The 17,055-nt window shown below is 36.7% G+C and overlaps 2 protein-coding genes across 2 annotated transcripts in view; both read left to right on the forward strand.

Moving 5' to 3' along the window:
* Positions 1 to 3,075: 3,075 nt before the first annotated feature.
* LOC118743452 (GTP-binding protein Di-Ras2) overlaps positions 3,076 to 17,055 on the forward strand; it is a gene marked incomplete at both ends in the record, with an annotated part of 53,874 nt that continues 39,894 nt past the window's right edge. Inside the window, 1 exon segment of the mRNA XM_036476127.1 lies at positions 3,076 to 3,251. Within this exon segment, the coding sequence (XP_036332020.1) occupies positions 3,087 to 3,251 (165 nt within the window).
* On the forward strand, positions 11,426 to 14,639 carry LOC118743451 (serine protease inhibitor 42Dd-like). The gene is made up of 4 exons (XM_036476126.1): positions 11,426 to 11,705; positions 13,127 to 14,067; positions 14,138 to 14,279; positions 14,347 to 14,639. The coding sequence occupies exons 1-4, from the start codon at positions 11,690 to 11,692 to the stop codon at positions 14,469 to 14,471; spliced, it is 1,224 nt and encodes a 407-aa protein (XP_036332019.1). The 5' UTR covers positions 11,426 to 11,689; the 3' UTR covers positions 14,472 to 14,639.

Consider the following 17,055-nt stretch of genomic DNA (forward strand, 5'->3'; position numbering starts at 1 on the left):
ATAGAATTCTATGTAGAATACGAATTAGAAACAATGTCGAAAAAATCATTCCATTCCCATAGGGGGGTCCTTAAAAAAAAATCAAATGAACTATTTTTTTTAGTCACACCCCCTCAATCGGTTAAACACATAAATCACATGTAAATTTTGGTCCCGATTGGAAACGGTTAAGGCGTGTCGCAAAAGGGTCAAAAACCAGATGCCTCTATGGACTCAAAAAATTAAAAATATATATATATTTTTTTCATTTAATAGCCAAAACCGATACTACCAAAGTCGAGGATATTACATTCCCGATTCGAGTCGGTTAAGACGGCTTCATAGGGTAATCTGAACTTGTGCGACACGCCTTAACCGACTTCAATTGGTATTAGACGAAAAAGTTAATCTCTATTTTTTTAGTCTCCATAGAGGAATCTGAACTTTGACCCCGGGCGGCAAGCCTTATCGGGACTAAAATTTATATGTGATATCTTCGACTATAGTGGCATTGACATAGGGGTTGAGGCTTAGGAAATCTGATGGTAAAATTTGCTTCTTACATTTAAGGACCATCCTAATATACATATATACATATTCGCTCTAACTAATTTTACCTAAACAATACATATCAAAAGTCGGTAAATTTTTTTATGCAACAATGCAAAGTTTCTTCTCCTTAATTAAAGCTGTTCAAGAGGAACGTCGGCAATATTTTAACTAACTCTAATTTTTTGGTAAAAGACGAAAGCCATTTCGGCATTCAATCAGAGCATTAAGCCAATTCAAAATGCAAATAGTCGATAAATTGTATTTGAGGAGTTGTACGAAATACTGACTTAGTTCGGACCCATGCAAACTGCCCTTAAATTATAGCTCACCAATCCATCCTCCATATACATAGATACAAATTGTACGGTTTTTGGTTACTGTTGAAAATTTTTCATAATTTCTGTTTGATCTGCCTTCCTTATTTCTAAATGCAATGCCTTCATTCATTCGCGCAAAGGTAAGCCTTCTAATAATTTCAAGGTAAATCAGTGGACTTACCATACACATTTATCCTCAAATAAATACTTATAATCCATTCTTTGTATGGCAGGTGGGGGAGGACGAGGCAATCATTAAATTGATTAAAGATAAATATTTACAGAAATAATTGGGTGAATGCAGAGTTTACAGCTCCGAGCGAAGAGCGATGCGAAGAGTTGGAAACAAAGTCAATTATTTAGTAGAATGAGTGAACGAATGAATGCATGAATGTGTGACTTCAGTTTGTGCGGCGGTTGGAAACTTATGCAAATAGATTTAGGGTTATCTCAATTATAGATAAATAAGTATTTAAAAATACATCAGTATACTTGTGTAACTGAATTTGCAAGTTTTGAGGCCTTCGGCGTAGCTATAACTTCTGTGTCAATTATTTTCGAATTAAATACATATGTATGTTTGTATGTATCTAGAATTTTCTTAAGTCAAAGTAATTAAGTAATTTTTGAAGAAAACAAATACATATTTCATTCGGTATTCCGTTTATTAGTCACGGCACTGAGTTAACAACGACTCTCTTTATAGTTAGCCAACCTTCCAGCACCAAACAGGAAAAAGAAAAAAATATTTTTTCTGTTATTTTAAAGTCCACTAAGAAGTGATGAATTCATCAAATAACTTGCGCTTTGAATGTTTACGACAGTACCAAAAATAACCTATAAATATGTGAATGACTTGTTGATTAGAGCGCATGACAGAACTGGCTTTACTTTTGCGAACATTTGCTCAACTTTGGCTCAATCTCTTGTGACCACACTCCTCTCCCGCTACATTCTTTTGACCTGCACGAATGCACGAAACCCTACATTTCCACAGCGGTCTCTTAGCATCGGTGGGTTAGCGCGGCTGTGGAGAATTCACGCAAGCGTCTTCTGGTCTTATTAATATTAGCATTCTGTCCTCTAATTATTTTTAATCGGGGTGGAGGTAGACTTTGCACGTTAGACTTATGGTTACTTTGTAGTAAATATGTACTTGTATTTGTAGTTTATTCATATTCGCAGATGCTATTAGTCTGGTTGCCATTTACATATGTACCTCCATACATACACTTGCATAGCATGGCTTAATTAAGCAACTGTTTTCCCTTTTCTTACCTTTTTTTTTAGCAAACCTCCACGCACACAGGATTAACTATTTGATATAAAAACGTTCTTGAGGAGCGTACGCACCACTTAAAGACATCCTTAAATGGCAAACTGAAAGTAGACGCATAATCAATAAAATAGGCAACAAATGTGAGCACATAAATCAAATAAATAACTCATTCGGCGATAAGAGCGAATAGAGAATTCACAACAACTCAGATCGGACTTTGCGAGAAGGCAGGACTTGCGGCTGGCTGCACAACTACCGCGCACGCACCCAGCGTGTGGTGTCGCCACAAAAACAGCTGAAATGGACAATTAACTGACAGCAAGCTCACACTCTTCCACAATTGCTATTTGCTAACGGATGCGAAATCATAATTAAATTTACTCGCGTGCCAAATTAGTGAATGAGCGCCTTCAATTCTTACATTACACCATTCTCCTTCAACGCGGCTATTTTCTTGCTTCTGTTCCAGTTAGTGTAGTTGTAATTACTACGTGCCACAAAAAGCAATGAAAAAGCGTTCAAATTAGGAGCTGGCTAAAGAGGACACTCAAATATATATATCGCGTTGATCGCGGAGTGGTTGTAATTGTATGTCGAGTACGAAAAGGTAAAAATTACTTCGAGGAGGTGAAAATGGTTTAACATAAATAACTCTTGGAAGAGAAAACCAATTTTATAAGGACTAAAATCAGGCTGGTAAGTCCTCACTTGAGACTTTTGTCACATAGAAGTCAGCATAAAGATCACTTTAAGCCACGCAGTAATAAAGTGAATAGCCGGCAGTTAATGAAAATTTTATATAAAAAAAACAAACAAGCACTTGAAGGCTTTTAAGCGCTTCCTCTCCCCCCTCCGACATTAAATATTATCACGCTCGCTGGTATTAGCTGTAGCCACTTGTTGCATTTGCTAAACTTCTGCTTTCATCGTGCACATTTGTACTGCCAGCCGCGTTCGACATGGCTGATTTGGAGCGCATAAGGCTGGTTATTCTAGGCGGCGCCGGTGTCGGCAAAAGTTCCATCATCAAACGTTTTCTTTTCAAAACCTACACAGACAAATATCGCGCAACCGTGGAGGATCTCTTCAATCGGGAATACGACTTGGGCGGTGTTACCTTAAAGGTAAGTACCGTTAAAAATTTGATATCTAACCATATCTTAAGGATACCAAGTTTTATGGGCTCCAAAAACCAAAAAAAATGTAGGTTTCTACTGAACAAGACTGAGCTCCGGAAATGATGGGCAAAGCCAATACATTTATATTATGAATCATAAATCTTTAAGAAGCACTATGAATTTATCTTTTCCTAATAAGACTATCAGCCGTCAGGTCAAGGGATGCATATACTTATACCCTACCTAAAGATTTAGATAATGGGGGAACTCTGGGACAATAGCCTCTTAGCGGTCTGTCCAGGTATTAGAGCATAGACTCTATACCATTGCTCGGTCGGTCCACTCAGCAGTTACTTTCTCTTCACAAATAATTCGATCGCCACATAGCCCTTCCTCTTCCTATGCAGCCACCAGTGAATACCGCGTTGAACCACTTATAGGGCTGGAGCGTTTGCCCCCATTCATACGAAATGACCGAGCCTACGTAGCCGCTATTTTTTAATTCCATGACAGTGACACGAGGTAGAGGCTAAACAAATTTTCAATAAAGCTTTGACCATCACTCGAAAGTGAGGAACTTGTCCAATATATCTACTTGTTGGAGCAGTAGAGGTTTTTGGTCGGGCGAATGGACTTATAGTTTATGCCGGACTTCGAACAGCAAATGGAAACTATTAGAAACTTTATTCGTGGCTGAAGTACACTCAGAGGTTTGCCATTGCCTGCCGAGAGGCTTCCAGTAATCGAACTGAAGTCCTACTGGTTGGAAGTACAGATGCGCTTGTCTATGGACCTAACACTAGACTTTCTATTTTATGAGCAGATGGTCCACAGTTTGTCAGCCATTTCGATTTGAGTGGCGCCTTTATATATACTTAGTTATTTTTGTCAGACAGCCAGGATAGGGAATCATCTCATCATCTGCTCTTTTGGGAATAAGCGGGTAAACTCGGAGCGCAGTTAGTACGCCGAAGTGGAGGGGCATTTAGAAAGACCAGGTCCTTTAGCTATAATTTCGGTAGAAAATAACATATATTTTATGAATAAAGCCAGAATCGGGTTGATCACTGGGTACCTAACCGGCAAAAACCATTTGCGGGGTCGTCTGACCGTGGAAATAGAATACCGTATTTGTCTAGACGAAGAGACGCCAGCGCACTTTCTATGCCTAAATAGGAATTCGTCCGCCAAGCTATTGTTAGCATTTTTTATGGAAGCTGATATTTTTTTATGTGTACTGGGACGACCCGGGGTTAGGAGCTTATCGTAGGGGGAAATGTGAAGTTGTTAAAATTCTACCGAATTCGATGTGCAAGAACATCTTAATTTATCTTGTGGAATATTTATTATGATTCGCTGTGTCGTTAAGTTTAGTTAATTTTCACTCGAAATGTATGTAGCTCTATACATACATAATTAAATAGTTTGTAAATAAATAATTGAGTTCAATTAGATTAGAGGCCTTCGCTCAGGTGAATATTCATGGCGTTTTTGTCTATGCAATTTATGAGACAGGCTATTGGGCAAAAAATTGGTATTAGCCTAGCGTCTCTAAACAGTTTTATTATATTATTTAATGCAATAGAATTTTCTTCTGATTTCTCTGCTTTTTTTTATCTGCTCAGGTCGCTATACTGTACGAGTACATACTCGGTGTAAACGTCGTCTGTATAATAATAATAATAATAATATCTTAGTAACTTAATTTCTTAACTTTCAGCAGATGTACATACATACATACATACATACAGACTTGTTTGTCAGACTCTGGTGGTTTCAAAAGGCACACACAAAATCATTAAGTCATCAAAGAAATGCTCGTAAGTTAAACAGAGCTGCGACGCGTGTTAGTGTTTAATTGAATTTCTCTTCCTTTTTATGTCATTTTTTTTGTTGTAGTTATTTGTTGTTTTATATACAAAGTTTGTGCTGCAGCGTTTGGAGGGTTCTGGCTGCCATTGCATATCAAATGCTTCAGCTATTTCCTGCTTGTATTTCCCCTGCAGTGAGATTGTAAACCAAATAGTAAAACTTTCGGTAGAGCAACTGGTAGTAAGTGACCAGGTCATTAACTGGTATATGCTTATGCGGAAGTTTACCAGTTATGCTATTAGCGACATCTGCCTTTGAATTGTCAAACCCAAATCGAGAACGAGGTGACGCATTAAGACTACCGTCTTTGGTTCTCAGGTCGCAGGTTTGAATTAAAAAAGTACAGAAATAACAATTTTATTGAAAAACTAAATGAACCAAATTTTAATAGAAATATTAAATTGAATTAAGAAAAGGCAAGTAAAAAAGGCTAAGTTCGGGCGGAGCCGAACATTGGATACTCGGCGCAAGTAGCAAATGTAGTTTTTTTCACCTTCCCGAAAACTACCGCTACATGGTAAGCAGGAGTGCGGTATCACGCCCATTTTCCAAAATTCCATAATAATGCTGCTTCTTTTCGAGCGATTGTGGCAAGTATTAATTTTGTGTAAATTAGCGTCCTTAAATTTCAAAATATCGATGTTTCAAGCATTTTGGAAAGTTACCGTTATATAAAAAGTGCGCGTAATTTTCGTCTGATTTCGATTATTTTCAGCGTTTTTCTTTTATGTGGCAAGTGCAACAATCATACCGAGTTTGGTACATATTGGCCGAACGGTTACCGAGATACATATATGTGATCATAAGTGGGCGGTACCACGCCCATTTTCCAAAATTTCATCATAAACATATTTGTGCCAAATAATTATTGCAAACATCAACTAACTTTGACTAAATTAGCTTCGGTATTTACTGATTTATCGAAGATTTCGTATTTCTCTAAATTACCGTTATAAGGTATATGGGCGTGGTTATTGGTGCTACGCCGAAAAAAGTGCACATACCATATCGTTAAGATATCGAAATTTTTACTCGACATACTTAGTATAACGGTACTAGTATTTATCATGGTCGGCGCCAATATACAACACTTACCAATTGATATTTCGTTGGACTTCGCGATGCTACCTGTTGCTGATAAGGAAAGCAAATAGAAGCCGAACTAGTTGTGCTGCTAAGTAAGCTGATAGTGTTCCACTTCACTACTAGTGGCTTTCACTGCAGCCAGTCGTTACACCTTACCAAACACAGGCCAAAGTTGCTTGCCGACAAGTTTGTCTCGACTTGAAACACACAGCCAAATAGTCATTTGCACACACAAACACACATACACACTTACATACTCTTTCAAGACAATTAACGAGCAAACTTTTGTCAGGAAACATCTTTGACATGACACGCCCGAGACACGGCGGAGTATTTACACGTCGCACACACACACACACACACACGTGAACATGAAATTGCAGTTGGTACAGTTATCTGCAGATGTTGGCAATACTCCACCACCATTTACATTTGCAACTAGCGAACTGTCGTAGTGCGCTTCTGGTGAATTTAGGCCAGAAACTGAGTTTCTAATTAAAATAATGTAGGGTCGTTCATGGCATTTCCTTTTCGATGATTCAAATAAATTAAAAGAGAGATTTTTTTTTTAATTTGCGCCTTGAACTACGTCTTTGCCAATCACAAGAAATATTTTTCTTTATTTCTGTTGCTTGAAAAAACACTTTGCTTTTGCTATAATAGTTGGTGTTTAATGAGCTACTCTAGGTTACGCCAGGTTATAAGATATGACACAAAATTGTGTTAATCTACTTTTTGTTTCATGAGCTTGTGCTAAGTGGAACTAGAGCAACTTAGAGCACGACTTCCTCCAACCCCAGTTTTTTGATGGCGTAACTTAGAGCAAGCAACTTTTTTGGGATTTGCTGCACCAAAAGTGTTTCATGAGATTTCTGATCTGAGTTGCTCTAACTTGCTCTATTGTTTTTTTGACAGCTGCTCGATTCTGCTCTAACTTGACCTGCTCTGCACTAAACCAAAAATTAAGTAACGCAAGGCAAACGTAAAAGGCAATTTTAATTAAGTCAGATAAAATTTAGTCACTCCCTCCCTAAAGATGAAAATAACCATGTCAGAATAGATTCAGCTTCTGTATAGCGTTGTTGGCGGCCGCTGTGGCTGATTGGTTAGAGATGCGTCCTGCCACTACTCAGGAACTGGGTTCGAAGTTTTTTCTAACAGTGGTCGCCGCTCGGCAGGCAAAGCCAAATCTTCGAGGATATTTCTGTTATAGAAAAAAGCTTCTCATAAAATCCCACTGCCGTTCGGAGGCGGCGTAAATCTGTAGGTCCCTCCATTTTTGGTAACAACATCAATACGCACAACACAAATTGAAGGAGAAGCTCGTGCATAGACCTAGAAAAATATGTGTGCCGGGTAGAGTTGGGTAGTTCGTTCATTGAATTAGTTCATTGAAAAGAATGAACGAATTAGTTCGAAATTTAAATGAACTAAAGTGTACTATTTTTTCGGCCCTGCTTCTATACCTAAATTGGGAAATATTTTGTAATTTGCGTACTGTTTTCGTGGTGGGCGGAGGGGCACCTTAAATCCCACCCATTTTCCAAAAAAGTGCCTATTTCAAACCGAATTTTTTAAATTAGTACTCGGAAATTTGAAAGTTTTGTTTTAAATCAAACTTCAGTTCTCTGACTGCACGTGTGAGTTAATTTTTTTTGGATCGGATCAAGCATTTGGATACAATAACCCGAAATTAGTGGGCAAATAACTAAACCGTACCCCCCAAATTTAATTCAATAGAGGCCTTCACACCAATTTTGTTGGTTGGTTGTTGTTGATTCGAATTTTCGACAGCTTAGAAGGAGCACCTCGAGTTATTTGCACCAGTTCATTTTTTTGAGTGTTCGTCATCTCCTTCGTGTATTTACTTCGTGCGCAACTCTGAACAACCAACTTTCACCGTTTTGACGGTCTTTCTCTTCAAAAACGTACCGATGCCTAATTTTGTTGTGAAAAATTGTACCGTTTCGTGAACGAGAATGAACGAAATTAAGTAGTTCATTTGATTAATCTGAACTACGTTGATCGATCACCAAAATGAGCTAAAAATCGCAACTCTAGTGACTGGCATAGTATTTACATATTTTATTTCGGGCCATTGGAATTTCGGTGCCTTTCAGTGTACAGTGGGCATGGGCAGCGATGATATATTCGACCAGTTTCTAGTTTTTTGTTAAATTTTTTGCCGAAATGTTAAAAGTCACTACTTCGTGTTGATTACTCATTTGCTATAGACTTTCAACACTGAAAACGATTTGTACATTTGAACGGAGCCGTTGCTTTGCGGTTACTTATAAAAGTTGGGCAAGTCTTTACTCTTGACCGTATTTATGTTGTACATACAACAATTTCACTTTTCCTTTAGGGAACGTCATCTCTTTCCAAGTTTACTGATTAAACGGTTCGCCGAAACGAACAAAGAAGTACGCATTGCGCGAAGGCGAACTTGGCGTATTTGCCATATCTTCCGATAAGGATTTAACCAACATTGACAGTTCTACCTTCTAGGAGGTCAATGCACAAATGTACGGAAATAATGTAAAACTCTGTAACATAAGTTACTTCTGTTTTTTTTTACTTTTCGTTTTATATACTCGAGCTATTTTCTTATCAGTAATAAATAGCAGTCAGTGAACAACTGGTGAGAGGGCACTCCACAAAATATTCGCTCTGAATTCGATGCTGGCTCTCATTGCATGACTGTATCGCAAATACTTACATAGACATACTAACGCTTCTATATAAATAATAAATACAGTAGAATCCGTTTATAACGGCTCCCCGCATATAACGACCGACTGCTTATAGCGACGTAAACACAACCTCAAGCGTGGTATTTATAAAAATTACTATGAAAGTACATCCGTTTAAGACGACTTTGCTTTAAGCGACGTAATTTCGATTAGAACGACGAAAGTCTTAAAAATTCACAGAAAATTTGAAGCTTTGGAAAACATGTTGTTACATGTTATGCAGCGACTGAACATCGAAGGCGCATATGGCGCCTGGTGTGGCTAGCGGTTAGTCCACAGCGACATTTGTCTTTTTAATTCGAGTTTTTTTCTACTGACGTTTAATTTTGGATTCACTTGTAATAAAGTTTTGCATTTTTGCTTGTCAAAAATACTTAAGTAATGTGCACTCGATAGTGGAAATGTTTTGGCAGTTGGTTTAGTGATTACTGATGAGTAACTACCTACGCAAAAATGTCCTATAGCAGAATTATACAAAAAAAAACATGTCCGGTTAGTACGACGTATTTTCACCGGCCCCTTGGAAGTCAATGTAACCGGATTCTACTGCATGTACTGAGTACATTCTGATTAGGACGAGAAAAGTGTAGCGCAAAATCGACTACGCTTATAAATGTTCTGATTGTTTAATATTTGCAGAATGAGATTTGACTTTATTCAAGCGATGAATATTCAAAACAAGAAGTTAACTTACATTTCAGCTGTATATGATTATTACATATATTAAGTGTTTCGAAGCGCCATTTACTGCATAAATACATACATACGGTACATTTCCTTAAATTTCTGTATCGCCAACATGAACTGTTATTTATGTACATAAAATCAATTTCCTTGATTGAATCAGACTTCATCATTTCAGCTTTTTCAACACGAACGTTTTTAATTATTTGGCTGAGTAAAACTTTTTCAATAGGACAACTAAATTAATTAATTTTTTTTCTTGACCAGTTTTATCGTTGCATTATATCAAGAATTATCACGCACGTGCACACATACATATGTATGGGAAGCACAGTGAAACTCAAATATAATTGGGTTATTCACAAGGTGTCGTAACTAGTCATATTGCCATAGGGCCCGTTTTTCACTGGCAGTTTCAACTTAGATCTCGTAAACTGAGTTTAAATTGAACATTGATTGGCTAACCTTACTTAAAAGTTAATGGGTAGGCCTTGGAACCAATGGTACGGCAATTTACTAACAACACCTAGGCCCTAAATATGTGCTTCCTATCCAGTTTAGTACCAGTTGATGTGGCACACTTTTAGGGCCCTCATAGGTGTTGTTAGTCACCTACCCAATGCTATAGGCTTTTTTTCCAGGTTTTCCTGCCGTTATGCGTCCGAGGTTCTTCTCTACACCGGCGACATTAGCATATTTCCCAGAGCTTTATTCAAAACTGCATAGTTGGGAACGATATGCTTTTTTTAAATATCAAAAAGTTCAGAGGCGTGGAGGGTTATGACGGCATAAGTAGCTCAATACTCGTACTCAATCCTAATGTTAATGTGGTGGGAGACAATTATCTACAGTCAAATTTTGTAAGCATAGTTTTTGCCTATTGACCACTGTATGCATATTCATACATTTTATGCCGATAATTGCCACCCGCGCAGTCGCTCTTTTATCTACTCTCTCAGCTCTCATAATTTTGGTTAATTGCCTCTCTATATCTAATCACTACTTAAAAACAAGCAAAGCAAAAAAAAAATATGTAACAGGAGACCCACTTTGTATTACTCATTAATGGCCTATTTGCTATCACTTTCGAGTAGAAATTTGTGCTGGCAAAAACTTTACAAACTCTAAACATTTTTAGTATTTCAGCAAGCGAGTGCATAGTAAGTTCGAAATTTGTGGTTAAAAAAAAATATGTGTTAAAACGGAAAAAGTGAAGAATTAAATAAATAGAAATTACGAGAACCAAAGAAAACGTTCAGATCAGCTATCTTATTTACATAAGTATGTACATAAATACAATTGTTCGTATATGCAGCTGCAAATTCTAGAAACTCGTTGTTTATAAACAAATATACAGGCGGGCAGGCGGCTATGATTGACTGACCGCACTAAGCCTATTTGTATGTATGTATGCGTTGGTGCAGTGAGTGGTTAAGCTACCCAGTGAGAAAAGTGGCATCTAATGCATTAAATGCGAGATGTATTTCTTATGAGTTCTAGATTCTATTACTTGTTATTTAATATGTAATCAGCATTCTAATGTATCCAAAAAGTCGCAAAAAATTGAATGCCACACTTTTCCTCGGACATTGCCGTGCGAAAAGATAATGCATTTTCGAATGTGAATACGGCTGTTATACTGATTATTTTTATTTTTCGCTTGCAATACATTACATTTTCCCAATGGGTATGAAACAAGAGAGAAAGTGCTAATAAAACGACATATAACGAGCTGAAATCAGTGTTTGACCCGGGCTTTCCCCATTATTAGCTTTGTTTATCGGCTTATAAATCAATAATAGGCGGGGATTTCTGGCATGCAGAATTGATTATTGTGCATAAATGGAAGCGATGAGCATGCGATTTATTTAGTTTGAATGAAGTGCTCGAAAAGTGAATAAGTCTGTGCTCGATAGCCAATTTGTGTACAAATATATATACACACATACATACATAACCATATAGTATACATTCAACTGCGGATTATATTCACATACATATATACAAGACAAATAATTATTACGGTGCAAATTATCGACAGTGATCAAGATGACGTCATTGCGGTGTATGAATATTTTTTTTTTTATGTATAAGCAATAATGTATTAAAGGCAAACCACCCTACCAGAACACAATTGGCAAACACCCAAGTAAACACTACTCTTATAAGGAGCTTTATCTGGTGTATTGGCTAAAGTTTTTATGAATTTCTTAATTCTACCGTATGCTACTGCAAATTTTGGTGTGCATGTGAGTTTGTGTACTCTACTAGCCAGCAAAACTGTTTAAAATGTTCTACCTTAAAAACCAAACAAAATTTGATGGTCGCAAAAATTCGTCTCACTCAGCGAGCTTATGAATTTATATGAATAATATGTCAAATGTATCAGCTTTCAAAGTCAACATATCGTCTAGTTGTTGCATGTTTTTAATTAAATTAAATTAATTTTCAAACCTTGGTAGCGACACCTAAAATTTATTTTAAGATTTTGAAATTTTCGTGGATTTCTTTATTTTGTACGTAGAACATTTAGATGTTGATATTTTTTAGGGTGAACATCAAATAGAAAAAAAAAACGAAATACAAGTTACAGATATTAAATTTTATTTAATTCATTTTATTTTAACCATGCCAAACCCAAATATTTGCTGGGTAACGTAAGTTTTCTTAGAAATTTTCATAGTAAACTGTGATTATGTTTCAGATTTGAAAAAAGAAATGAAATTGTATTGAAGCATACGTACCAAGGCAAGTTCATACAAGTTGGTGTTACTAAATAGAACAGTTAATTTGACTTGCCTTACCACACAAATTTAAAAATTTCATATTTCTCTCAAGTGAGTGAGTGAGAAAGAGAGAGAGAGTGTTGGAATTTTCTTTTCTTCTTTTAGCTTGAGAGGAGGATAGCTGAAATTTGATAATTGTGTACCAAAAGAAAGAACAAAATACATGTTAAGTTTTGTTTTCGCCTTGTGCCTTATGTCGAAATGAATTGAATGGCATTTTTTTTTTTGACGTAATGGCACAGATATTTTTTAATGCCCACCTTTGTCATTATAATTTGTATCATTCAATGCCTAGTGAAAATACGGCATTAAAGTTTGCGGTAAATTGTTCTGGTAGGGAAGTTAAATTCGTTAAATTGTTGAAGAATGTGAAAGTATATTTAAGTTCAATTAATTGCCTGCAATACCAATCATCGAATTACTATCCGCAATCTATTTATGTAGGTAGATAGCAACAAATAAAATAAACAAGAAAGTAGACTATGATTAGATAAGAACATCGATCGTACGAAAGAAATTCAAAACATATATTTGTAAATCTGGGTGTGCCGCCTCACGTCATCAGTTATCAGCCAAGAATTTTGAAACTAATTCGAATAGTTCATCAAACTTTCGCCAGCAATGCAGCAGTTCATTGATTGTTGTCTTTGTGTCATTGAAAAAATACTACAAAAACTTTCACACTCAAAATATCTTTCAGATCGTCTTTTAGTCATATCAAGCCTCCTAGCCACGATTTCATTAAATATGGCTACAGCCGGCACCATTGCGCCCTCGCTTGCGGCCAGCCATAATATCTTCGCTCTGGATATGTTTAAGACGATCGCCACGGAGAGATCGCAGGAAAATGTCGTCTTTTCGCCGGCGTCCATACAAAGCAGCCTTGCGCTGGCCTTTCTCGGTGCTGGGGGAGAAACCGCTCAGCAGTTGCGCACTAGCCTACGCTTACCGGCTGCACTGGACACAGATAGCATTGCGCAGGACTATGCGGGTTTTATAAAAAAGAATTTCCATGCTGATCCAAATGCAAAGAAGGATGCGCCAAAGCTGCGCATGGCCAGCCGCATTTACGTGAATGAGAATCTGAAGCTGTCGCCGCAATTTAACAAGCTCGCGAAAACTAGTTTCGAATCAGAGGCGACATCAGCAAACTTCGCCGATTCAACTTCAACTACTAAGTCCATAAATACGTGGGTGGAGAGCCAAACTGAGGGAAAAATTAAAGATCTGTTACAACCAGATGCCGTGAATTCCGAGACTAGTGCCATTCTCGTGAATGCGATCTATTTTAAGGGTAAGTGGCTGCATCCATTCAGTGAGATATCGACCACCCAACAAGAATTCAGAATGAGCGGAGGACAGACGACAACAGTGGCCATGATGAATTCAGATGAGCGGTTAAAATATGCCGATTTGTCCGATTTCGATGCGAAAGCTATTGAATTGCCCTACAAGGACTCTGATCTCTCAATGTTGTTAGTTTTGCCCAACAAAGTGGACGGTTTGCAAGCGTTGGAACAGAAGTTGGCAAATGTCGACCTTAATCTGATTGCAGAGCGAATGCGTTCGCAAAGCGTAGATGTTTTTCTGCCGAAGTTTCGCATCGAATTCGATGTTGATTTAAAGCAGCCACTTCAGCAGGTGAGCACCGAATCAAACAAAATGGAACGGAGTCTTTAGAGTACTCACGCAGCACTCTTTTTATTTTCAGCTGGGCATAGTGAACATGTTTAGTGACGCAGCTGATTTCAGTGGCCTCTTTGCTGAGAGCCAGGCGCAGAGGATTGACGAAGTTAAGCACAAAGCTTTCTTAGATGTGAACGAAGCTGGTTCGGAGGCTGCGGCGGCGACCTGTAAGCTTATATTTGTTATACCTGAAGTTAAGATGAAGATGAAAATATATGTATTATTTTATTTCAGTCATGAAAATTGTACCGATGAGTCTCAACTTGGACCAGAAAATCTTTAGAGCCGATCACCCCTTTGTATTTGCGATACGAAATAGAGAAGCGGTGTACTTCGTCGGGCATGTGGCAAAATTTTGAAAGATATTCGCAATTTATTTGTAAAATATTTTGATTAAATGTACGAAGATGTAATGCTTTTAATAAGTTTTGAAACAAACAAATATGGTTTGGGGGTGCGTATTGAGGAGGAAAGAAGTAAATAAAAATAATTGATCCGAACAGTGAATTAAGGTTTAGGTCGTCTAATTGGCTGCGTTTCATTGACAAAGACAAGGGGTTCTGATAAAAAAAAAAGTTTTTAGTCTTTACAAACGGCTGCAAAATGGACATCGCAAAAGGATCCTGTCTCGCCTCGCAGCAACTTTTACTGGGGGAAGCTTACAAACTTCCACTCCATTGAACTTTTTTTTTTGTCTGAAATTATTTTAATAAATACCGCTGAAAAGTAAGTACGCGCTTTTGTTGTGAGTAGTCAAGCTGCGATCGACGCCTTTACGACGGCTATGATATGTGTTCCGGAATGTCGACGAAATCCACAATCTCTCCGGCAGCACATTATTAATCTGTATAGGATAGCTGGGCCTGATACTGTTACGGGAAAGTTTAGCCCTTGTGGGGCCAGACTTCAGTATGCTTTCATACAATCTTTTTTTTTTGCTTGTATAAATTTTTTGTTTCGGACACATCGTAACAAATTCTTTGTGAATCTAGTAAATTTTTCTCGCGAAGTATGTATGGTATGTAGCGCTACTCTACAAATATTTTACAAGTTCTCGTATATATGTATGATCAAACGATATTTTTCGATTTCTTTGTTGGCGGTGGCCGGAGCATATTTGTACGTAGTGATATTTTGTTAATAATTGTGTGTATTAGTGAATAACTGGTCCTACAACCGGACACTGTGTGGTTCGGGATGGCTGAGTTAGGGTCTTTCTATATTAAGGTGTGTAGGTAGGTAAATGATGTATGTATGTACATATGTACTTACATACGTATGTAGGTGTTCAATATCAAAGTGATTGCATCCTATTCGTCATTTGTTTGATATCCCCAGGTTATGGCATCAATTTTAATTCTCCGACTTGTGTATTTAAAACAGAGACTGAAAATAAATGTTATTTTACAATTTTTGATATCAAAAAGGCCTAGTGAAAAATTTATGCTATAGCGTTTTTTAAAGGTACCATTAGACTCACCTCCCATTGTTGATTGTGATTCCTCTAGGACTTTTGAAAATCTGACTTTTATCATTTTGAGCCACATTCAAAAAAAAACGAAACCTTCTTGCACTCAAGTTTTCTGCTCAAAAAAATAAAAGGCAAATTTTAACTTTTAAAAGGCAAATTTTAACTTAAAATAATAAAAAGCAGAAGTAATCGCTAGTATTTGCCCAAAATAATAAAACTAAAAAAACAACTTACATTTTTGCTTTTTATTATAAAATTCATAACCGGTATGGTGTCTGATTTAAAAGCGTTGGCCCAAACGTGAAATTGCCGTTGATCTTAAGCATCTTCTATTTCAAAAGAATTGCGTTGCTTAGTGAATATGTACATATGTGTGTGTATGGATGTTCATATAACTATACAGAGAAGTAAGTACAAGTGCAGCGATTGCTAAGCTTCAGATGAGACCTAAATATGTATGTAAATGAAAAAGTTTCGATACACAATTGTGTGCGGCAACTAGCAATAATATCCTATTCTTTGCCTTTTCACATAGATTATTCACATATCGCACAAATAACATACGAGTATATACATACATAACTACTATGTATGTACATTAGACTGCATCACTCCCCATACAAAAAAAAATCGATACTATTTTTCCATTGGAATTATACAATCTATTATATTTTAAGACGTCCACCAAAATATTTCGAAAAAATATTAAGATTTAAGTGAGCTGGACCGATTTGAAAATACCTCCAAAAATGTAGTTTTTTATGAATAAAAATTGTTTCTTAAAGAACTTTTTGGAGAAAGTCCCCTCAGATGACAAAACAAATTAAGCTTAAAAAATCTGCATAAAAATATTTAAAAATCTTTTCAACGGAACCGTAAGAATGAGATTTTCGATGCTGTTTTTTTACTGTTTTTCAAAGATTGATTTACGAAAAACTTGAATAACTGGGCCAAAACTATTCTGATTTAGACTTATGGGATCTCAGTTGAAAAAAAAGTCATTCGTGTCCCAATATTTTTTTTTTTTTAAATACCAACCTCATCTTAATTCAACTTTGAATGACGTTCCTTCATCCTACCTTTCTTTTTCATCCTTTGAATAAGTTTATTAGCAAAGAAATAAAAGCGGTGAGAAAATCCTTTCCAATGATACCTCACAAGTCTAAATCGGAAGAGTTTAGGTTCAGTTATTCAAGTTTTTCTTATACCAATCTTTAAAAAAAGTTAAAAAACAGCATCAAAAATTTCATCATTACGATTCCGTTGAAAATATTTTTTAATTTTTTTAATATTTTTCTGCATATTTTTTAAGCTTAAACCGTTTTGTCATTTGAGGGGATTTTTTCAAAAAAAATCTTTAAGGAACTATTTTTATTCATAAAAAAATCCATTTTTGGAGGTATTTTCAAATCAAATTTTTTTGTTTGGGGAGTGATGCAGTCTAATGTACATGTAAATATGCAATGTGTAAT

The sequence above is a fragment of the Rhagoletis pomonella genome, unplaced genomic scaffold (assembly GCF_013731165.1).
Source record: "Rhagoletis pomonella isolate Grant_MI unplaced genomic scaffold, Rhpom_1.0 Rhpom_scaffold_00007, whole genome shotgun sequence".
Classification (NCBI taxonomy): Eukaryota; Metazoa; Arthropoda; class Insecta; order Diptera; family Tephritidae; genus Rhagoletis; species Rhagoletis pomonella.